The sequence below is a fragment of the Centropristis striata genome, chromosome 16 (genome assembly GCF_030273125.1).
Source record: "Centropristis striata isolate RG_2023a ecotype Rhode Island chromosome 16, C.striata_1.0, whole genome shotgun sequence".
Lineage (NCBI taxonomy): Eukaryota > Metazoa > Chordata > Actinopteri > Perciformes > Serranidae > Centropristis > Centropristis striata.
The window spans coordinates 10,224,342-10,248,882 of NC_081532.1; the positions used below are offsets into that span (position 1 = coordinate 10,224,342).

Sequence of the window (24,541 nt, forward strand, 5' to 3'; positions counted from 1 at the left end):
TTCAAAGTAATCGCTATATTCTGTTTTAGAGGGACAAAAGTACAGTACGAGGATGTGGAAATATATTTCATAGTCAATTAATTTACAATATTGAATTAATTTGAGGCTTTAAAGGCACAAAAATGTCATTGACAATCATTACTATCCTAGAAAATACAACATTTTAACACCCGATTTAATGGGAGCTATGGTATTAACCACACCCACTTTAGGTAAACATAAGTATTTAATAATTTTTTTTTTTTTTTTTACAGATACAGATAATTACATCTCTATCCACCTCTAACTTACATTTCTACACTTCCACCAAGAAATACAGGTTGTTTAATTCTGCTTATTTTCAGTGTTTTTTTTACCAGCCAGTTGCGTTATCCCTATTATAAATGGATGCTTTATCTGACTATAATTATGTGTATGTCTTCCCAGAAGGTTGTCCATCTGTGACTCCATCAGCTCAGATGCCAAAACCACACACATCATTAACCATGGCTTATGTGTACGCTTCTATCTGCAGCATGTGTACATTTGGCTCATTACATACACACTTATCTGACTTGCTGTAAACAAACAGTAGTTTTATTCAAGATTAAACATTTAGACGACCACAGAATAGATGAACAGGCATTGGTCTAACACAAGGTTGCTTTTTCTGCTGCTGTCCCAGAGACCCACAATTAAGCAAAGCTTTAGCTCAACAAATTTACACGTATTTCTATGTATACAGATGTATGTATGCATATCGATATGCACACGTGTATATACTGTACATACATACAAAGACTGTCAGTCTCCTGCGGAAAGTTTGTATCCCCATAAAATGTTAAATTTTGTGTGTAGTTTCTTGTATGTGTGGAATAAAAAACGCAATCTGTTAGTTACAGCAAAATCAACTATTTTAAAAAGTTAAAAGAGGATACAAAGTTTTTTCAAGATACCAACAGTGGTCTGCATATTACTATTGTCTGAGCTGCATTTGTTCATAGTCATCATGTGAAAAAATTAGAATAATGTTTTACCATAGTTGTTGTACCCCTCCAGAGTAGAAGGCAGTGTTTCCATTGGGTCATTATGACCAGGAGCAGAGCAAGAAAAACCCCGGTCTAAAAATGGCGGCAGACAGACAAGTCCAACCAACTGAACCTGACAAAGGCACCAACAACACACAGATGTAGTCATCTTTCCTTTTTTAAAAATACACACATCAAATACAATATATCGCCTTGCAAAGAGGCCATAGGAAAGAAAAACATGAGAGTCAATATCATAAAGAAAGTTGCAAGTAGTACAACTGTACATATGGAAAGCATAGACATATTTCATCTGTCCACGCCTGCTGACCTCCCTTTGGAATGTTAGAAGGGATCATTTCTCTGGTGGTAAATGTAGGCAGGACATGAGAGAATGCATCTGGCACTGAAGGTTGCGAAAGACTCTCTTATTCAATAAGCGTATGCACGAGGCAGTAGATTCCCACAATCCCCCTCACCAGTGATTTGAGTAAGACAGAGTGGGAGAGGGAGTTGAAAAGTAGTTGGTGGATGCAGAGTGTTAGACGAGACTCAGGATTAGCACCAGAGGTTTTTGATCTGCAAGTCTCCGAGCATAGAAGGTGGAGCTGTGTGTGTTTGACGATGACGATGGTGAAAATGGTGATGGTGTGTCGGTGAATCAGAGACATGGATGAGTCTGGGGGGAGGGGAGCAGAAGCATTGGTGGTGTAGCATCGCAGACCCAGAACGTCAATGGCCTCTACTGTCTGCCAAACAAGTGATAAACTAGGGCCAAAGTGTATTTCAATAGGCTTTCAGTTATCTAATAGTATACATGCATGATTTATCTTACTGTTTAAAATGGTTAGACTAAACTCATAGAATATGACCCATTTCTGATACAATTACCTAAAAGCTTGGGTACCTAGGCACAACTACATTCTTATATTGTTCTTAGGTGGAAAAGATTTTAAAGGAACAGTTCACCACAGAATCAAAAATTCACATATATCCAATATGTTGTTTGTACAGCAGCTTATTATGACCCACATTTACATTTGTTGTTACGTGCCCTCTAGTGGCCAAAGGCATTATGCCGAAGTGAGGATATAAAATACAAGGAACGACAAAGTCCATTTAGGCAGGGTAAAGGAGTGGTGAAGGGATAGTCAACTTTATTTTCTAGACTTCACTTCAATGCGTAGGGGCACTAGTTTAGGAAACGCTCATGTGGGTCATAATATTAGAGCCGAGGCACAAATGACATAGGTGGGTTAGAGGACTTTTTGGAAAGAATTTCCCTTTTACCTGTAGTGTGTGAGTACTGGGGATATCAGGAGTAGAGATGTCTGTCTTCTCTTAAATACAATAAAATTTAATTAGATGGCACTCACTCAATACATTTGTAAAACTCAACATCAATGTTTCCTTCCAGTAATCACCACCTTGTTACCTCAAGACACTCAACAGACCTTAGTGTGAGCAGTTTGATGTAGGAACTATTTTCTTTCTACCAAACTACACCCGCAGTATCTATTCCTTTTGAACCATGATGCAGTTAGTATCATGGTGCAGAAGGAACAGATACTGCTAGCTCAGCTGAGGAGGATGCCATTCATTTTTACATCTTGTTAGTCACAAGTTTGAGTCTTTGAGTAGATGCATTCTTCCTTTTGTGTGCTGATATGGAAAACAAATAGTTTCTTCATGAAAGTGGTCACAGGTCTGTGGATTATCTTAAGTAACCGAGTCATCATTTCTGTAAAGAGACATTGCTGTCAAGTTTTTAAATGTAGTTTTTTTTCCACCAAAAGCCAACATCTTTACAGCTGATATAACTCCAGCATCAACAACTCACACCAGGTAAGAGAACCAATATGTCTTTTTGATTCTGGGGTGAAGTGTCCCTTTAGGATCCCCGGAGAGTATCACAATTTGTTAGAAAAGTCTATTTAAAAGCCTTAAATCTCTTTCTTTTTCTGCAAATCTATTCAAGTACTATCGGGCCTGGGTCTACAGACAAAGAGTCAGGGGTTAAACTGGGAGCGAGCAGGACAGAAACCAGCAGCCGACCAACACACAGTGAAATTACAGTAACATCAGATTTTTATTTGGTTCATAAAGAGACAAAAAGCTTTTCTTTTACGTTGAGCTGAGCAAGCCCGCCTCTTCTCATTATGGTAGAACTAATCCCAATTTAACCCCTGGATTTACATTCATGTGAACGTGATAGCGTATAATTAAGACCTAACAAGTGACAAGACAGTCAAAACAGTTGCAAGGCTTCATGCAGTGCTACCTCATAAGATTTACATTGATTCTACTGTTGAGAGAACAAAATTATTTTAAGCATTTCTAATCGTTGCGCAATGGTTCGTCATGACTATTGATCGTAAAGTAAGTGTATCCATCTTATTTAAAAAATACAAAAGTTGTGATCTTCATGTACATGTGTCACATAGAGTATCTATGAGAAGCTAATGCGGTTTGCAATATGGTCACAGTTCTAATTAGCCGCTTTGTCTCCGTGCTGATTTCTTTTTAAAACTTAATGCACATCTCTAACACTGCCAATTATATCAACTGTTACTGATAGAAAGACTTGTGTGACTAAAGATATGAGCACATATGAGTCTAAGAAAGCACAGACACTTGTTATGATTGTAACGCGAATCTGGTAGTGCTTACAAGCTTACATGCAGTTAATGGTTTGAGATGATATAGAGAACCAAAAACAATAAATACATTGTATAAAACATAATTTCATATCAATATATTAAAATACTATTTAAAATAATATCTTAGACAATATTGCAATATGAAATTGACCGATAAATAGTTGGTAGGCCTACACAGAGAAATATATATATATATATATTTAAGTATCTGTGTCCTTCATAGTTTGCTGTTTTTGAGTTAAATGATTTAAAGTTTCCAGATTTTTCCCAGCGGGTCGCAGTACAATCCAGAGAGCGAATACATTTTCTTTTTTTCCAACAATAATAACAATGAACTTACAGTACACAGTCCCATAATAAAGATATACATACTGAATACAATATAAATGTCAAGACAGAAAAATAGAAAAATATCAATAGAAATCAAAAGTCAAATACATATCAGAGAAAGTATGCAGAGTAAAGTGTACTTATGAGTCTTTGTGGTTCTTGTTGTTGTAGCTGGAGCTTGTATTGGCTCTCATTGTTGGTGTATTGGCTGTGACTGTACTTCGGTTTTTTGTTTTTTTTCCCCAGTCCCAACAGACACATACAGATACACACGGATACACACTCTCCCACACAAACACAGAGTTACACACATCTGCAAATACACACACATGCAATGGCACACATACCTGCACAGGAGCAGGTGTGCACTCACACACACACACACACACACACACACGCACACACGCACACACACACACACACACACGCACACACACACACACACACACACACACACACACACACACAGCTCACATGACCGTGCAGCACTTGCAGGTCTGTTTCTTCTCCTTCTCCTTCTCTCCTTCTTCTCCGCCTCCGTTGGCCTTTTCTTTCTCTGCCATGCTCCCGTTGGGTGGAGCCTGCTCTTCTGTGGCTCCCTCTCCTCCAGCTTTCCCCTCCCCATCCTCGATGACAACGAACTCAGCTTTGACGTTGCCATCCACCCCTTCCATTCCCAAGGCCGTGCGGGTCTCCTGCTCCTCCTCCACGGTTTTGTAGCCCATGAACACCAGGGTGACGGGGTTGTCTGCGCTAGCTTGGTCAGGACTGGGACCCAGCAGCTTGGCCTCAATCCCTGTCACCTCTCTCTTGGGTGTCTGACCGGAGCTTTGCACTACTCCATTCTCACCTATAGGGAGCACCAGAGTATCACAGAGAGGGGAGGTGAGAGGGGAGCAAAAGGGGAGAGGGTGAGAGGGAAAGTCAAAGAAAGAAAGGAAATATTGTTTTAATTACCTCCGGTGGAGAGGTAAAATGAAATAGAGCAAATGAAGAGGCCATTATTAGCTTGCCTCCTCTTTTATGACACAGGTGTCTAGGCAGCGTTGCCATGGTTTCCTATGTCATCATATGTTGCCATGGGTACTGAACTTACCTCCATTTTCTTTGGCCACACCCTTATTGGCTGGAGGGTCTGTCTCCAGTTCTTCAATCTCTTGCTCCAGCCTGGCTCAGAAACAAACACATGTGCTAATTAATTATTGAAATGAAATGAATTACCACCACAGACTCCATTATACTGTATTTATAGCAAAGGCAAACTTTTAGTACATGATCAGCTTTACAAACCATTAGAACCCAGATGTGTTTCTTAAATATTTAATCTCACTGTTAACCACAGTGTCCTCACACTATTTTACAATCCAACTCCTAGTAAAAGGAAATATTACCATACAGACTGGTTATTCATATGCAATCTACCTATGCTTACAGACATATACAGCTTGAAATAAGATTTCAAATATCTAGTTCAAACATCCATCCATTCATTTTACATAACCGCTTATGTGAACTCGGGTCAGGGGGGCTGGAGCCGATCCCATCTGACATTGGGTGAGAGGTGGGGTACACCCTGGACAGGCTGCCAGACCATCAAAGGGCTGACACATAGAGACAGACAACCACTCATGCTCTCATTCACTCCTACGGCCAATTTAAAGTCACCAGTTAAACCTAATCTGCTGGTATTTGGACTGTGGGAGGAAGCTGGAGAGCCAGGAGAGAACCCACGCTGACATGGGGGAGGAAATGCAAACTCCACACAGAAGAGCCGCAACTCTGGATTTGAACCTGTGACCCTCTTGCTGTGAGGCTAACCACTACATCACAACATAGACAATTTTGTTATAAATTACTGTTCATAAAAGAAAGAGAAAAAGAAAAGAAAAGAAAAGAAAGAGTGTGATCAAATAATAAAACAGGTTGTCAGCAATCCAACAGTAAAGCCAAACTACTTTCCCCCTTAATTTGGAGTTAGAAATAAATAAATAAATAAATAAATAAAGTAAATGATCAAAGATAAATTGGTGATGTACACAACTATGCCCTATACTGTCATTCTATAAACTGTGACGGGTTTTTACAATGAGCAGTTTGGCAATGGTGGTAAATAATTAGTGGTACATTTAATCAAGTGCTTAAATTAAGAAGAAATATTGTTGTTTTTACATGTATTAGCTTTAGTTAGTCATCCATTATTTCACAAAAATATGTAGCCCAGGTTCAAACTTCACATACATAAATAAATCACAATTCTTTATGGTTCAGCATCTGATTTCTTTGAGATTTGTCTCAGTCTGAACACGCAGATTGGAGGACATCACTACAATGTAATACAAAGCTTAACCCTCACATGACATCAGAAGCATCATCAGCCCTGTTAGCTGTGACTGTATTTTCAAACATAGCTGCACAGATCAACCACATCTAACTGTAATGTTGTCTGCTGGGACATTAGGATTTTATTGCATGATTAATATAGCTGTGGCTTAAAGAATGAGAGGACACATCTTTATTTGTCCTGCAGCTTGCATGTTTTTTTTTCAAGTTTGCATGCCTCCATTTCCACCATGACAGCCTCACATATTTGAGCCATTCACTTAAAACAAACTGCCTGATGCATGAAGTGATATATACACACATCTTTGCCTTTTTTTGTTGGTATTCATGATTAGCACTATCTTCTCCTATATCTTCTATATTCTGGCAACCACAGCTGCTGGTATTTTACCGTAAATTAAACTGATTTTTTTTTTTTTTTACAGTGCATGCTTAATAAACAATTATGATGAATTGGGATTCATTACTCAGCACATCTGGCAAAAAACAGATTTGGGCATCTGTTTTTCTGCTAAAACTTAAGAGGACATATAAGGGACCGTGCTGTATGAGGCCTATTGTTGTGGGCTGTTTCACAGATCGGACATGCAGGTGTTTTCAGATGCTGACCTGAGGATGACCTGCTCCAGGAGTTTGGTTTTCACCTCGTCTTCATGCAGACGCTTCTGAGTCTCCTCCTCTGCTGGAGCTCCATCTAACAACCAGCGCTCCCTCAGTGCCTTCGACTGCAAATAACAACATGTTGTTGTTGAGAATGAACATGGAGAAAAAAGGCATTACGTAAGGGCAGAGAATGATTTCATTTCTCTATAAATTTGTGGTGCAAAAAGAACACATCAGCTATAATAAAAAAACGAAAAGCATGGAGAGAGGGCTTTTAATAATGCTCCTTTCATCAGGAGTTGATTAACTCATTAGTAGAACTTCAATCACCCCAAAAAGCAGCACGTCCTCACCCTTTCTCACTTGTGCAATTGCTCTCAAAAGAGATTAGTGGTATTTTGACTGAGAACGACTAGCCCTTTAGCTAATCTACAACGAAAATCTAGCAGTAAGTGCGTCCAGCACTTCTCTGCTGACTGCTGCCACTCACTGATTCTGTCACATTCTTCAACTGCTGCCAACTTGTTGTTGCCAAGTGGACTATGGCACCCGGCCAGGGCTTCAAAGCCTCTGGCATTCAACAGAAAAATCCAAACTATGATATAATTCTCCTATTATACTAAATTGAGCATGGGATTGGAAATGTAGATAAATTGCAGCAAATTGTTCCAATCTTAATCCGCATCAAACGTTTCCTAGAGGTGGATGATAATTACGAGAATTCTTTATGGTTAAGTTGAGACTGTGACTAAATGCACTGATTGTTAAGTCATTATGATAACTGTAGATAAAGTGAATTCTAATACAAGACAATTAAAGAATACTAAATGAGTTGAAATAAAGAACAGCACAGGAATAAAATGTATAAATTATGTTCTGATTTTATTATTCTCTTACCTTCTTTCTCAGTCTATGTTTATTTCCTCTATCAATTTCTTATTCTTATCCTGACTCCGCATCCACATTCCCTCCTGCAGATAAGCTAATATCAAAGCAAATACTTGGCATGCTTTGAGGTAAATATAACAGTGTGTGTTCCTCGCAGCTGTTAGTGCGTGCAGAGAAATCCAACCCTGCTTGGCCATATGGAAAAGTGCTAGAAAAAGCTCTTGTTTTCACGAGTTGGACTGAAAATCTGGACCTGTGCTTGATGTGAATTCCTCTCCAGTGATGCAACAAGAATTTCGACAGCAAAAACTCCCCCCCGTATTTTTTTCTTCTTCTTCTCCTCTGACTCGACCCACGCCCCTTCCTCTCTCTCTCTTGTACGGATCTCTATCCATCATAAAGTTCATGAACTTTTTTTGGTTTGCGCATGATATATTTAACACGGTTGTAAATGTCGGGGTGTATTTCACTCAGGTCCAATCTGTGTTTATCTATTTTTATCTGCCTGTTGTTCTGTTTCAACTCTCACTTTCCACATTGAGTAATTCAGCTCCAGACATCCAGCTCCACAGAGCTTTACAGCACACACACACTCTCACGGTGTAATTTAACACTCCTCATACCCCGGCCCTGTATGCTCTCTTGGGCACTGAATCTAACCCTGCTTTCCTCTCTCAAGCTCTCTACTCTGGCTCTCTCGCCACACCCTACTACCCAAACGCCTGACATCACTTAATGTACTCACTCATGCGCACTCACACACACACACACGCGCTCACACACCAGTCTACACGAACAGTCGTAAAGCTGGAGCGCTGAAGTTACGTCTCTCTCTCCATTGTTCTTTGTAGTAAAAGCTGCTAACGTAGCAGACAAAGGGCGGAACTGTGACACACACAAACACACAGACACAGACACGGACACAGACACACACACACACACACACACACACACGCACACATCCAAATGTATTGAGCAGCTGTGGGGAAAGAGTTTTATTCCAAAATGTGTTCCCACTCCCCAAAACTTTTTACTCCTTGAAAATATTTAAGTTTCTCCAAAATAAAGTTTATCCAGAACATGTAATTCTTTTAATTTTATAAGATATTGTCTTCCTTTAAAAACCTTTTTAAGGTGAGACACTGCAGGCAAAAACATTGGTTTTCCATGGTCAGATTTGAGATACTGGGCTGTCTTGCTTCCCTAACATACAAAATATCAAAATACACATTTAGGTGTTTCTTTTGCTACACATTGTCTATTTGTGTCTGTAGATTAATCATAAATTCACCAAATGTAAGCATTAGATAATGCCTCATTTGCATATTGAAACATAACAGTTGTTATTGTCTTAATTTAAGTTATCAACTGGTGAAATTTCATAGTGATATATATGTCCTGTGTTTTTTGTCCCCTATTCACCTGAATACCCTTTTAAAATTTGTGGATTTTCCCAATACATATCTTTAAAGGCATTTTTTTTCAAAAGTTGATTTTTTTTTTTGTGGCTGTTGACAATATTTTCTGATTTATGGAGTCTTAAAACAAAACAAAAAAATGTCATTGGCTTTATCCAATTTTCAGATATTTGTTCTGGGAATTAATTCAAATTAGCACAATAGAAAATGCTTAATTTGCATATTTAAACATACATTTTTTAGAAAACTTGTAATACAAAAAATGGTCTTAATGTAAGTTATCAACTGTAGAAGCTTCATGGTGATATTAGTTACTTTTATTGATCCGATTCACCTGTGTGAAGTGTCTCTCCTTAAAGAAATAGTACAACATTTTCTGGCGAGAAAAAAAGCTTTCATTCCATATAGATTGATACCAATTTCTATGGTACATATTAAACTACAGCCAGGATATGGGTTAGCTTAGTACAAACACTGGAAACAGAGGGAAACAGCTGGCTTGGCTGTAAGTTTCTGTTTTTAATAACTTTTAGTGTATGTCACTGGTACGTACTTTTCGATTAATTTTGGAACATTACTTTCATATGCTCTGCTATAAACTGTGTGTTTTACATACTTTGATAACATAATATGTTGACATTTAGAGGTTTTAATTAAAGAGGATGCCAGCTGCTGCATGCATAATCATATCTGCCACGGCTGGCTAATTAAAAACAGAACTCCTATTAATGCTTTCTGTGTTAACAACATTGTATTACCTCATCTCACCATTACGTCTGCACCCCTGTGTGACTATATATGTGTGTGTGCTCCTGTATTTGTACAGCTTAATGGTCGGGGCAGGTACACGCTTATAAAAATGTGGCGTGTAAACGGAGACATTTATTGGGTTTTCCACATGAAAGCCGCCTCTGGAAAAGCAATACTTGCTGTGGTTAGCACAAAGAGCTTTCTAATGCTCCTGTACAGCGTGATTACACTTCCCCTCGGTGTGTCTGTGTCCATGTGTGTGTGTGTGCGTGTGAGACGAAAAGCGGGGTGCGGTGGGTGTAAGAGCCCTTTCCTGTTGGTGGGAGTGGGACAAAAATCTGTTTCCTCTGCCAAAGCCCACTGCATTGTCTGAGGCTTCTGTGTTCTTTCATGAGGCCATGCACACATTTTCAAATGAACACACACACACACACACACACACACACACACACACGCACAGATAGACACTTACAATCGATTTGCTCTGAAAATAGAAAAAAAGTGGGAGCACGCAAGGGCAGTAGCACAGGTCACAGGCACTTTTGCCACAAATGCACACACACGTCTGCCGGCACACACACCGCAACCTTTTCTCATATCTGTGACCTGCCGAATTGTCCGGGGCTGAAATAGCTTTGATAGTGCTGACACATACGCTGACGAATGCCTTGGCTCCGATATAACGAGTGTATGTCCACATGCACGCAGGTCTGAATGTGTTTAGGGGAGTGTGTGTGTGTATAAACAGCATGTGGAGGAGCTGCCGGTGTTATCTGCTGCCATTCTGAACATTCCGTGACAGCAACAGTTAGGGAGTATCTCACCGTGTGGGACTGATAGATTTAAAGGGATTTCTGAGTTTTATTTTGTTTTTTTGTACGTCTAATCCACAGAAAATAAAGAACTGACCGGCAGTATTTGTGTTAACTTTGCTTCAAGTTCTGGTAAGGTTAGAGGGAGAGGCATGTAGGGGTTCAGGTTACACCTGGGAAGAATTTTATTAATAAATACGTTAATCTTATCAGCAAGAGGAGGCTCCAGTACATTTTAAACAAAGTGGAGATGGAGTGTTCTCAGGGGATGTAGAATGCAGGGCGAGGTGCAACTACGCCATTTCAACTTTGGGTCTGTCTCTCCATGCAAGATGGTGGAATTTGCGAGCTATGACTCTGGTACTGTAAGTGTGGTATAGTATACCCCTTAATCAAACAAGAACAGATTTTCTTAGCAACACATGAAGATTGTGGATAAGGATACTACATGGTTCATACAGTGGGCCCCATGTAAGAACAACTCATACCACTCATTGGTTCTTAAGTAGAGAGCTTGCAGGTTCATGAATTTCCTCAAGCTCTTTTACATTATCTCTTTTGTGCACATAACTCCTACAACAGATCTGAACCAGTTTTTCACTAATGTGTTCCTAACTTGAGTTTGAGAATCCTATATAAATGACAAGTGAAATTTAAAATAAGAATGCATGAGGCCCAATGTGAGGTTCAACCACGATGGAAACCAAAAAAAGGCTTTTTAAAGAGTTTCCCAATACATATCTTTAAAGGCAGTCTTTTTTTAAAAAGTTGATTTTCTGATTTTATGGAGTCATAAAACAAGGGATCCAAACTTTAAAAACCTTCAACTCTAAAGTGACAACAAAATGAAAAAGTAATACTGAACCTGGCTTTATCTAGTTCAGATATTTGATTGGAAATTAATGCAAATTAGCACAAAAGATAATGCCTAATTTGCATATTTAAAAATACATTTTCAAAAAACTGTCTTAATGTAAGTAATCAACTATGGAAGTTTCATGGTGATATCTATTAGTTACTTGTATTTATCCTATTCACCTGTAGTGGCTCCCCTTAAAGGAATAGTACAACATTTTTGGGGGAGAAAAAACGCTTTAGTTAGGACGCCATGTGTTTCTTTCTTACATACTGGGTTTTCATATGCACTATAGCTGCATGTGAAGCCAGACTAAAAACAGAGAATCTCAAATCGCAACAAACAAGCAAGAGTGACTTCATTCTTTGGTCATGACGCCATCACTGCACTATATTTGTATATAACAAATAAGCTGTTTTCTGCTATATTAATGTTCTGAATATCCTGCATACATCTTGCAATATGGGGATAATGGTGCACATTTTCTGACCAAGTCAAAACAGTTGGAATCAACTTTCCTGCTGTCTTTCATTGTTTCACTGCTGATTCACTGTCTGTTTTAAGTACAACTGTGATGCATACAGCTACTGTAATTAACTCCAAGGAGGTCATGTTTTCCATGCGGTCTGTCTGTCTGTCTGTCTGTCTTGTTTGTTTGTTTGTTTGTTTGTTTGCCAGCGGAATAACGGAAAAACTATTGACCTACTACTGAGGTGTTATAAATGAAACTGAAGCTGGAGAGTGGATTTCCTTCCTGGATCTGCCTACCTACGGTGGAAATAACAGGGCAACTGTAAACACAGGAAATTAAAGAATAAAGCAGGTGATGCTCCCAGGCACACTGTGGGGATCAAAGCTCAATATGGTGCTACTTTTTGGTCTCAAATCCACCATATTTGCAAGTGTTTGGTTTTATTTGTTGCAAACTGCCAGGATAAAATACAGTGTGAGGCTGCAATAAAGAAGAGCCTCTTCGAGATTTATTTTCAAAGAACATAATGAATGCAAAGTTATTCTCACAAGTACATTTGCACAAATAGAACGTGCAAAATGTAAATGTGTATTCATGTGGAAATGTGTGTGTGTACCTTGAGATGCTGGAGTTGCCGTCGGTCATCATCCAGCTGCCTCCTCTTGTTTTCAATCTCTGTCTGCCTCTTCCTTTTCTCCTGTTACAACACACACACACACACACACACACACTTGACTTGATTACTCTGCAAGTGAACAAAACAATGTTAAAGACATAATAAAACAGCTGTCTCTAAAGAGCACCGCACTGTGTCGTTAATAGGGGTGGGGAAGCTCAGGTATGTTATCGTTGCTGATATCAAAACATGCCCAGCCTTAATGGAAGCGCTGAGGATTTAATGGTTACTTAGTACATTTATGTCAGTCAACATAATTGCTTAGTGTGTCTGAGTAAGAGAGAAAGAGAGGGAAGCCGGCGGACAATTACTGCATGTAGGATATATTTATAGCTTCATATTATTCACTCAACATGTCAATTTAAGAAAAATCTTAAATTTTGATGAGAAATTGTGTGTAATGTTCCCTCTTGATTTGACGTTTTTTGTATGTATGTGATTTCTTGTAAAAGCACTCAATATAAACTGTAGGAGCCTAAATGCAGTTTTTTTGTTATTAATAGAATAATCGAAGTTCATAAGAATTAAGACTAAGAATGTTTACAATATGTACATTATTTGGTATTTACAATATATGTGGCTAGATATATTTTTGTTTAGTGAAGACTGCATCTTTAATGTGTCACTCTCGCGAGTGTTTGGTAATGGTAATTTGGTGGGTAGTGTGAATTTGTGGTCAGTCAGCACAAGCGGAGAGTGGAGCCGTATAGCTTTTTGCCCTCTCCTCTCTATCGCTCCATAACTTTCTCATTTTGCGTATAGGACGCGATTGATATTTAATTTTGTGACATTTGATATTTCTGCAATTTTTGAGTAAACATTTAAAGTTTACCAACTGGTCTCTATGGATTATTTGGTTGTGGACACGGGGAAGAATGGTACGAGCGTCAAACTGAGGCTTCACCTACATAAACCAAATTGTGCTTGTGTCGACCACAAGTTATAAATGTTTTGTGATAATTTACATCACAATATACATAATTATACTGCATAGAAACCTAGATATTGTGTGTCGAAAAAGACTAAGAGAGAGAGATGAAGCGACCGACCGAAAGAAAGGATGAAAGACCGATAGAAAGAGAGAGAGAGAGAGAGAGAGAGAGAGAGGGAGAGAGAGGGAGAGAGGGAAGAGAGACACTGAGAGACGCTGCATTAGCTTTGGATGTCCTCTAATGGGTGAAGGAGATGGGATCTAAAAGGTTGAGTCATTAAGACGGCCGGTCAGATCCTGACAAGCAGCAATGATTTGTTGCTTCCAAAGCCATCAACAGTGCCCTCATGTGCACTCTACATGTGTGTGTGTGTGTGTGTGTAAGGACGAAACAGACTGAGTGTGTGTGTATATGCAACTTACAGCGATGGCCTGGAGTCTTTCCTCTTGTGACACCTCAGCCATCCTGAAGGAGAAGAAAGAGAGAGTTATTTAACCACACATGACCGGCGACATCAGACGTGACACACAGTGACAAACAACTTTCCCTGCGTTGGCTCGGCAGCCATTTACCTTCCAGAGAGTTCCCGGTGACTGAGGTTAAATATCTGTCTGCTTGCACTAAATCAGTGTCTCTTTCCTGTCAGGGAGAGTCAGTGAAGGCATGCTAATGTGCTAGCAGAGCGCTGCTGGAGATTCCTGCCCTAATAGGTTCCAGACTACGGGATGGAGGATGGACGGAAGCAGAGCTGAAGCCAGAGTAGAAGGATTGAGACTGAGAGGGGACAAAGATATCACAGTAACGTGCTCTCTCAAAATCTCACCAGTTCAAGCTTTATATATATATTTTCCTTAGTTAATAGCTGACGTTATCTCTTCAAAGCAGGACATTGTTCCTGACTTCTGACAAAGATGTATTTATAATAACGATTCGCTTATCGTCTGAAATGACATTCCCATATGAGAGGAACTTATTTTCTCTTATGCTGTGTAGGATGAATTTACAGGAGTGTTATTTTCATTTCAGCTTTAGAGGGGCTTTACCAGACTGTGCTCAAAGCCGTAATCTCCCTCGATAAGGGCCGTTTGTTCTATACAATAAGTGTCACACACTGCATATTAATAATAATGCATGCATTGTAACCTTTTCCCACTAAACAAGGTATTTGTGAGCTGGCAAAAAAATGATGTAAGTGTTCTTGAATAAATGTGCTGACTGTTTTAGTAAAATTTTTACTATTTAAAAGAAAACAATTAAAAATGTAAAATACATTTTTTGAAAAATCAATGTCATGTAAAAATATTGTATTTTATATGCAGGTCTTTCTAATGTACATTAAAAAAAGTTGTAACATGCATTTTCTTTTATGAAAACAAGTGAATTATCCTCATTGAACCATGATCTATGAGAGGTTAAGAACACCACTGCACTAAATATTATTAGAAATGGTTAGTAATGGAGTTAATGATGAAATATAAACAATTTTTATTGGGACTTTTTGGTTTCTGACACTTTTGGATAATTAAACATGCCCTGGCTCAAACTGACCCAAAAACATTATTGCTGTTCCTGTGAAACGAACATAACAGGAAGGTTAACTTAAATTCTTAAGGTGATTTTAAAGCCACGCTATGCAGGAATTGTCACTTACTTACTTAAACCACTACAGTCACCAGAATAAATGTTGGCATATACTGTGACTCAGATACATAGAAAATCTCTCCCTCTTCTACGTTTTGGCACCACAAATATCTTGAATGTGACTGTTGTCTGAACTGCTGCAACCCCTTTTCATTAAGACACGTGTTGACTGCTGCGTTTAACACGCTGCTAACACGTGATGACCCCAACACGCTGTAAACCTCAGTCAACCACTGCTATTAACACGTTGCAAACATGTGATGGCCGCAACGGATTGTAAACACGTGACCGTGGCTGTTTTAAACACTTTAAAAACGTGTTAAAAACCCTTTGGTTATGATTAGATAAAAATAACACAGTTAGGCTAAAAACACACACAAACTTCAGGCATAACTTCCAACAAAAGGACATAAAAACACTACTTCAACAAATGAGCAAGACAACCCTTAAACTTAACCCCTCCTGCATGGCTAAACAAAAGTGAAAGAAAGCCCTGAAATCAATTTTGTGTTGGAATGAACTTTGTCTGGTTGACATTTTGCCTCTCTCTATTCTCTATTCTATATTCATGTCCAAATGGTGACACCCAGAAACATCCCTTACACAGCAACATGAAAAGAAAAGACATATCGCCACAGCCGCACACTTCTAGTTAGTTATAAAAGATGATTGAGAGGGAGACTTTTGTTATACAATTATTTTTTTTAAACTTGTTTTTTTCTTTTTAAAGGAAAATCTTGCATAGTATATCTTTAAGATGATTGAAGTAGATAACATATAATTCAATATCAGTGGAATTTATGTATGGGTACATCCTTCATCTATGAAATCACAGGATACTTTCAAGCATGGTTGATATCATATCAGTTTCCTGTTAAGTCACAGTTATCCCTCAGGCTTTTACTTTACTAAATTATTAGACATAGTAACTTTATGGGGCTCTTTGAAAAACAGCCTTGTCATGGTTTCCCGTTAGGCCACAGTGACCTTTAAGGTTTTTATTCTAATAAATTACTAACATATAGTTACTCTGTGGGGATTTTATTTGGAAAAACAGCCTTGTCCTGGGTTTCCTGTTTAGCTGCAGTTACCTCGCAGGCTTTTATTCAGGTAAAGTGTTAGATATAGTTACTTCATGGGGCTTTTACTTTGAAAAACAGCCTTGTGTTGGTTTTCCTGTTAAGCCACAGTTGCCTCTCAGGCTTTTATTCAGCTAAAGTATTAAATATAATTAGTTAGAGACATAGAGAGATGTCACATTTTTATAGATATATATGTTTTTGTTTTTAATTTGTGTTTGTTCTAATACAGGACCTGCAAGCGTACACTGGAGCCAGAATGTGCTAATCATGGTAGCCCTAAAAAAATTGTTTTCTTATTTCTTTTGGTAGTGCATGAGGCACAGAAAGTGGGCAAACTGGGCCTTTTCCAGCCTGAACTAAAACTGTATCACAACACATATGGGATTCTGATTCCTCTGCACTCATCCAAACCAAACTCTTACAAAACAACGATGACACAACGACTCTACATAACTCCACACCCACCCCTCTCCAGTGCCAGTTAAAAGTGTTAAAACTGTTTGATCGTGTCACTCCTCCTGATGAGTGGCCAGGACACCCACTGTTACTGTGAGTTTGCTTGCATCATTTCCCAGCTGAATGCACACAAAGCTCAGACTGTGAGCAGTATCAATAGAGCAAATCATTCATATCTTGCCCTTGGCCTGGTTGTTTCACATTTTCTTTTTATTTCCCACACAAAGGCGTGCAATGCAACAACACTAACTCTTCTCAGAACATAAAAGAAGCATACATTTTCTGTCATGCTTGTGGGTGCACACTATCCAATCACAGCTGCTGCAGGACTCACAAAACCTCAGGGGTGTTTTATGGAAGGACACTGTGTAACATGCAGGATTCAAACACACACACTTCTGGCACACATATTCAAACACAGTGCTCTCTGCTCTGGAACAAACCACATCATCATCACATGGAGACCCTTTGGAGAAAAAGCAAAACCACAATCATCTGATCAACCGCACTCATAAACACACACACATATTGCACTGTCTAGACACATTCTTTCAAATTTTCACCTTTCCCACCAATCCAGCACAAACAGGAAAGACATCTGGAAATGCACTGAGTAAAATGAGGCTGGAAAGGGAAGCCTGCACTGTAAAATTCATTAATGAATAATAAGATAAGGCTCCAAATTCAAAAAAACATAATTCAGTTAAGACCTTCATCCAGGTGCTATTTGTTGACAGTGTTTTAAAACTTATTTCTCTTCTTCCCTCCCTGCCCCGAGGTTACAGGGAAGCAGTGTGGCGACTCATCTGGATCAATTCACCAGTGGTATGAAGGAGGCCTGGGAGCAACGGCTGACCATCCTGACCTGAGAAAAGGTCACTGTGAGCATCAGCTTAGACCAGGCACAACAAACCCACAAAACTGGTTGGAGACGGAACAAGTGACACGTTTTTCGGTAACGCTTTATATTAAGGTCCTTGTAATAACCATTAATTAACAAGTAATAAGGCCCTTGTAAGTCCTTACAAGATGCTTATTAACATTATTGTGTGTTTATAAGCTTATATAAGTGTTAATAATGGCATTACAAACACCCATGACCCACCCATTATGTCTTTGCCATGCCTTTATTAATCTTATTTTGTTTGCTTATTGATATCAAAATATACTTTATTGCTCATCTATTATAAGTGAACTATAAGTTAACTATGCTTTTTGCAACTACCGGATCTAAAGCGAGAACAATGTCTTATTACTTGTTAATTTATGGTTATTAAGGACTTTATTATAAAGCGTCACCCGTTTTTCTATTAATGTTAATAACCTCTGTAAGATACATCGGTTATAATTAACGTCCCTTTCCCCTGAATAAACCATTTTTCTCTAAATCCCAATTTTATATTAACAGTTTGCACACAAAATGTCTAAATAGTTACATAAGAGTTGTATACACTGACATTAAACAAAATTTCTAAAATGTTAGCTTAGTATAGAATAACTTTTTAAGCACATTATCTGTGTTTTCAACCACTGAACAACCTTTATTAAATTGTATGCCAAAATGAAACATCAAGTTAAATTCTTCTGTCAACTTAACATAAAATTGTTCTCCTACTAATTTATCAGTGTAAATAACTTTTTGTTGTCTTAATATGCAAGTTCAAACAGTACATTTTATGTCTAAAAGGATAATGTTACAGAGTCAATCAGCATTTGAATATTGCTAAAATCTTCTATTCTGATAGGACATTTCATATAATGATACATATCATGATAAAGCACATTTCTGGTAATTCATTAAATATATAGTCTATATTTTATAAGCAACATGGAGCCGAATGCACCATGACATTTTTTTGTGCATAATTTTTTTTTTTTTTTTACCTCTACTGGACTTGTAAGCGTCATTGTCTGTGTCGACTTTATTCAGAATCTCCTGTATGTGTTCTTCGACTCAAATGTCAAGCAAACATCATCAATCCACTGCACTTTGGTTAATTTCCTGTAATTAGGTTGGATTACGTTTACAGTGCAATCGAAACGTACTTGAACCGTTCGGAAACAGATCAAGACCCTTTCTTGCAAGTGATCTCAAACTGGTTGATTTGGTCCACACAAGAGGCCAATTTTACCGTACCAGAGTTCAATCGAAACTGACTAAACTTTGGGTTGTGAAAGTGCCCGAAGCAGTCAGCTGTCACTTTGAACGGATGCCTTTTGCTAACCAAGCTAGCTCTCTAGTGCTAACGTTAGCTCATAACTTAGCATCCTTGAGACTCTCAACCTGTTCTGCACATGCACTGGTTGCAAAATAACCAAGATGGCGACGGCCACAAGATGTTGACACCCAGTATGCCAATTTGAAGTTTCAAAGCTGGTATCCAGATATCAAAGGGTGACTTAACTCCATTGTAACTAAACAAACTTGATAAAGACAAGTGAGATTCAGTTGGAAATTCTGCAAAAAGCAACTACGTTGACCTTGAAGACTTTCAGATTACTTTGCCCAACTCAAAGTTCTGTTGGAAAATACAATTTTGACCAATGCTGGTTTTGGTTCTATGGAGGTTTGAAACCCATGGCTACTTCTAAAACAATCGACCCAGTTGTGAGTTGTGATCAAAACCATCCAGTTCATGCCAAAGTTAACAACAGATGTCCACTGGACCAATTGGGAGTTAAGTGCTCAGATTTTCCAAGCTTGTCCAACCATTCAAACCTGATCCTCTGACATCAAGGATACAGCTGTAATGAATTTTTAAGATGTATTGGAAAAAAAAACATGTCCACCTTGTTGGAACATTGTGGGCCCATGTCCTGCTGTTTCTCTCATAAATTATGGACAAACAAGGAGAAAGGAAAGCAGACACACAGACCGGCATCTTTGCAGCACGGTCAGAAGAGTAATTACATTTATGGCTGAGAAAGGAAGGCATCCAGGGAGGACAGCTGCACACTGACAACCCAGTAGAAACACACTGAGACAGATAAACATGACAGATCAACATTATCAGTCAGACAGAGCTGAGAGAGGATGTGGTCTTAGCCGGCAAACTTGCATACAAACAAACTAAAACAGAGGATGTTTTTGTCAATATGTCAGGGCAGGTGAACAACAAAAAAAAAAGTCAGGGAAACGGACTAATGACCAGCCCTGCTCCCTGAGTGCCCTGCTGCTGTAGCATTTCCAGGAACACATTAAGTGCCTGCATAGAGCACCAGCATCCTCTTCTAATAGCATCATGGCCCTCCGGCACCAGCAGTCACTTTACATACTCTCGATCTGCCCTGAAACGCCCTAACAGTGATTACCTTAATGTCAATGGAGCTTAATGAATGATTACCCCACTGAGAGTCTTTGTTTAGGAATATCATGATCATAAAGCCCAACGATTGTCCTCGCTGTAGCAAAACCATCACATCTGAAACGTATAAAATCTTGTTTTCTGGAAGTTTGTGACAGCCAACTGCACTGAAAAGTCGGTTAAGAAACATAGTATTCATTATTTACGCAACACAGTCTGGGAGTAAAAAGGTCAGTAAGTACTCACTGTACTGTTCCGTATACGAGACAAGTCACACTGTGTGACTCTGGGAGAGCCACGGTCATCCATCTATGTGTCTGACTGTCAGCGGTAGTGGCAGATTACACCAGGTCTCATCACTACTAATCTAGGATTATCTTAAACAAGACAACCTGGAATTGGACACTGCAACATACTGATTCTGATCCCACGCTCACAGCTACTCAGATTTTTTTTTTTTAAAGCTTGTTATTATAGCATCTGTGCTTCATTAGATAGTAAACACTTCAGTGCACAATGCCTGAACTGATCCAACACCTACAACATTGCAACCATATGGGAAGCCCCTCAGCTTGATGGAAAATAATGACAAGGTATGAAAACATGAATAAATATACAAGCTATTTAACTTAACTGAGTTTTTTAAAAAGATAAGTCTTGTGATATTATATGTTTTCTTTATAGTCAACAAATTCCACGACAGACTAAAATGAGTTAATGGCCACCATGGTTGTCTATGTTGCTGTCATTGGTAGTGTCTATAAAAACACATCAATGAGCCGTGCTGTTGCACTGAATGACATGTTCCTTCATTACAATGAACCTGGGCACTGTAGTTTATTTTTAGTCAATCCCATCAACACCGTCCTACTGCTGCAGAGACAAACTAGTGCATCAAATGCACCACCAGAAATATATTCCCCAATAAATCCTCTAATCCTGTTTGAGTAACAAAACTACTACATTGCCCAGCTGTTTAGCTATTTCTTAAAAAGAAAGTAGATATTCATAACCTGTTTTTAAAGATTTAGATTCAGTAGAAGTGAATGTTGGGGCTGACAGGCTGAGGAAGTATTGAGAGAAATTGACTACATTTACACACACACTCACATTCCATGATTATTCCAAATATGACAATAATCCAAATTTGCTATGGGTTATGTAAACAGCAGATTCCATTTAGATATTCTGAGTAAGGCCTTATCCAAATGTAGCAGTTTCTGATTAAGGCGTTAGCCATATGATGACATAATTCTGGTTTTATGAGCATTCTTTGCATATAGTGCATTCAGAATATGCTCGTCAAATGTGTTTTTTACTGGAATGTGCAAACAATTGCCTATTGCCTTGTTTACAGTCAGCTCTGTGCATTGCGCGCCAACAGTTTGCTAGGCTGGGGTGGAGATGCATGCCCTAAAGAAGGGGAAACACCTACTTTTAAACATTATTAAAAGAGGTTTTTGGATATGTGCAGGTATCACAACGCTGACGTTTTTACGAAGGTGGTTGAAAGAGGGAAGCTGTGTTTGCACAGTCCAACAAATCCACCACTTGTGGAAAACTTAGGAAAGGTCCTATTTTGAGGCAAATAACCAATATGGCACAGGGAACTCCAGCTGTTCCACATTTCCATATTTTGACATAATAAAAAACACTTTACATCAAATACTATACACATACTTGTGATCAGGAATATTAGTGGAATATTCATTTTCATTAGCCATAGGAATATTTTTTAATATAATTTTATATTTTTATTTGTTGACTGTAAACATATAGAATATCAATGGACTTACAGGTACATCTCAATAAATTAGAATACCATAGAAAAGTTTTTTTATGTCAGTAATTCAATTCAAAATAGTGGAAATGACACATTTTATAGATGCATTACACACAGAATGAAACATTTCATGTCTTAGTTTATTTAAATTCTTCTTATTATAATGATTATGGCTTACATTTAATGAAGATCTAAAATTCAGTGTCTCGAAAAAAATTGAAATGTTGGCCCCTGAAGAGTATGTCCATCTACATGCAGTACTTGGTTGGGGCTATTTGACTTGAACTACTGGAAATGGACTTTTCCATGATATTCTAATGTATTGAGATGCACCTGTATTCTTTAAATAGAGCAGCTGTATTTTCATCTGACTTGCAAACTCTAGTCTGAAATGTCCAGATGTGCAACACATACTGCACATTAACAACTGTGGGATGCTTGTTCTCTGATTAGGAACCTTCTTGTTAACCAATCAGAGAATAGAGAAGTCAGAGGAGCAGGTATATTTCAGCCAAACAACCAGAGGAGCCAAGTAGCTACACATAAATAGAGAAAGACACTGATAGACTCACACCAATGTTACACTATTCATATCATGTTACAAATTATAACAAATAGACTCTAATGGTTCCAGTTATACAATACTGGTATGAACATTCTCATAACCTATTTCACCAGAGCTCTCGTGTTTACTCAGGTGTTAATTCATAACAGCAAGAACCTTTTAACTGATATTGCACAACCATAATGAACACACGCACGCACACAAGCACACTCACACAAACTAACTCCTGTGTAGAAATCATGTGGAATTGAGAGAGATAAAAAGAAAGAAAGAGAGAAAATAGAGGTCAAGGACAAATTTAATTACTAATTACGTGCTATTACTTAAAAATCTGGAAGGATCCCAGTTGTGAAAAAGATTTCTGGCTACTCCTGTGAATGAAACAGCATGTAGACACACACCAATACAAATACACACCATAACACTGTCTGGCACAGAAATGTTCCCTCTTCAGAAAGAATGATGACTGTTAAATGACTCTTGAGCTTAATGACCCAGGTCCTACATTAGAAAACTAAGAGAGACTGGAAGAGGAAACTAATCTCAAATCCCCTTCACACTCACTGAGTCGGAGTGGCACTTCTTTCTCCTTCTCTCTCCTCCCCACTTCCACAGCTTCCTTCCTTCAGGCCAAAAGAGCACAGGGACAACAATACTACTCCCTGCCTTTCTGTCCTGGCCCTGGCCACACACACACACACATACATACATACACACACTTGTCCCAGGCCGGGACGCACACCACAACTGGTCCACCACCACACATGCAGCTCTGCGTCCCTCTATCTGAGGCACAACACAAATTCTGCCAAACATAAACAGTGCAGTGCCAATAAAAACTGGAGGAAGTCCGCTGAGGTCACTTGTTAGTATTCCAGAGGTCAGAGGGTAAAACTCCTTTCCCCTCCAGAGGTCAGCCATAAATAACAGCTCTGTCAGTACAGAAGAGAGTGAAATACTGTGTAACATTCATGTTGAGAAGACAAATGAGAATCCACACACACACGCTGAGACACGTGGGGTGGCATGAGGAGGTCAGAAACAAGTGACAGCCAGTTCTGATGTCTTATTCTTCCAACAAGCTCATGTTGTGTATCAAATGTATCAAACCCTAACTAATAAAAAAAGTTCTTGTGACTTTTTTATGGCACTTACATAATCAGGGGAATGTTCAGCAACCTGAATAAAGAAGCAGAGGCTGAAATAGCTTGACATTTACTGTAGTTTCAAGCATTATTAAAGCCTATATTATTAAACCTAGACTCAGACACATGCATAATACACCTACAGTCAATAGTCTCTGACAAGCAGACAGCCATGCCTGCTTCTGACAACCACTGGCCAGGTATGCAAAGGTGTGAAAGTGGTCAGAGCTCTAATCCCTCTGCAAGGATCTTTGTGCAAGTAATGGGGGAAATCTTCAAATTGGAAATGCACAGCTGGAAATGTGGCTGACTTTTGTACTACGTATTGTATATATGCATGCACAATTTGGACTTTTTTCAACTGATAATGGATCATTACCTACTTGTCATTGGCACATTAACCCTATGCCAAACTATACCAGGGGTTAAAGTGGACTAGCCCAGAATATACTCTGGGGTATAAAACAGGCTGGACTATTTCAACCCCCCCTAGGCCAGATTGAACAACCCCCACAGCAGGGATGGAGTGTTCCAGTCCTAGATAGGGACACGAAGCCTGATTTTTGGGACATGTGACTCCACTCTGAATCATGTATTCTGGTGCACGATGACTCAGACTTGCACATTGATGGCTAGAACTCAGGTAATGATGACCAGACTCAGACTCTCGAACTTGGACTTGAACACTGGGGCTTTGCTAAACAATCAAGTGCAGACTACAATGAAGCGTGAGCTAGCAAAAATATTATCACTATTTCCTAATGTTTCTCCAATTTCTATTTTTTTTTATTGCATTTGAACTATTACTTAATACTAAATC

The 24,541-nt window shown here is 38.8% G+C and overlaps 1 protein-coding gene across 1 annotated transcript in view; it reads right to left on the reverse strand.

Moving 5' to 3' along the window:
• Window positions 1-554: 554 nt before the first annotated feature.
• The window catches only part of palm1b (paralemmin 1b), a 34,116-nt gene continuing 10,129 nt past the window's right edge, over window positions 555-24,541 (reverse strand). The window contains exons 2-6 of the mRNA XM_059353307.1: window positions 14,167-14,209; window positions 12,753-12,833; window positions 6,947-7,062; window positions 5,094-5,164; window positions 555-4,847 (exon numbers count right to left, since the gene is read on the reverse strand). Coding sequence (XP_059209290.1) covers window positions 4,468-4,847; window positions 5,094-5,164; window positions 6,947-7,062; window positions 12,753-12,833; window positions 14,167-14,208 — 690 coding nt within the window. The 5' untranslated portion in view covers window position 14,209 and the 3' untranslated portion in view covers window positions 555-4,467. The remainder of the gene's footprint in view (window positions 4,848-5,093; window positions 5,165-6,946; window positions 7,063-12,752; window positions 12,834-14,166; window positions 14,210-24,541) is intronic.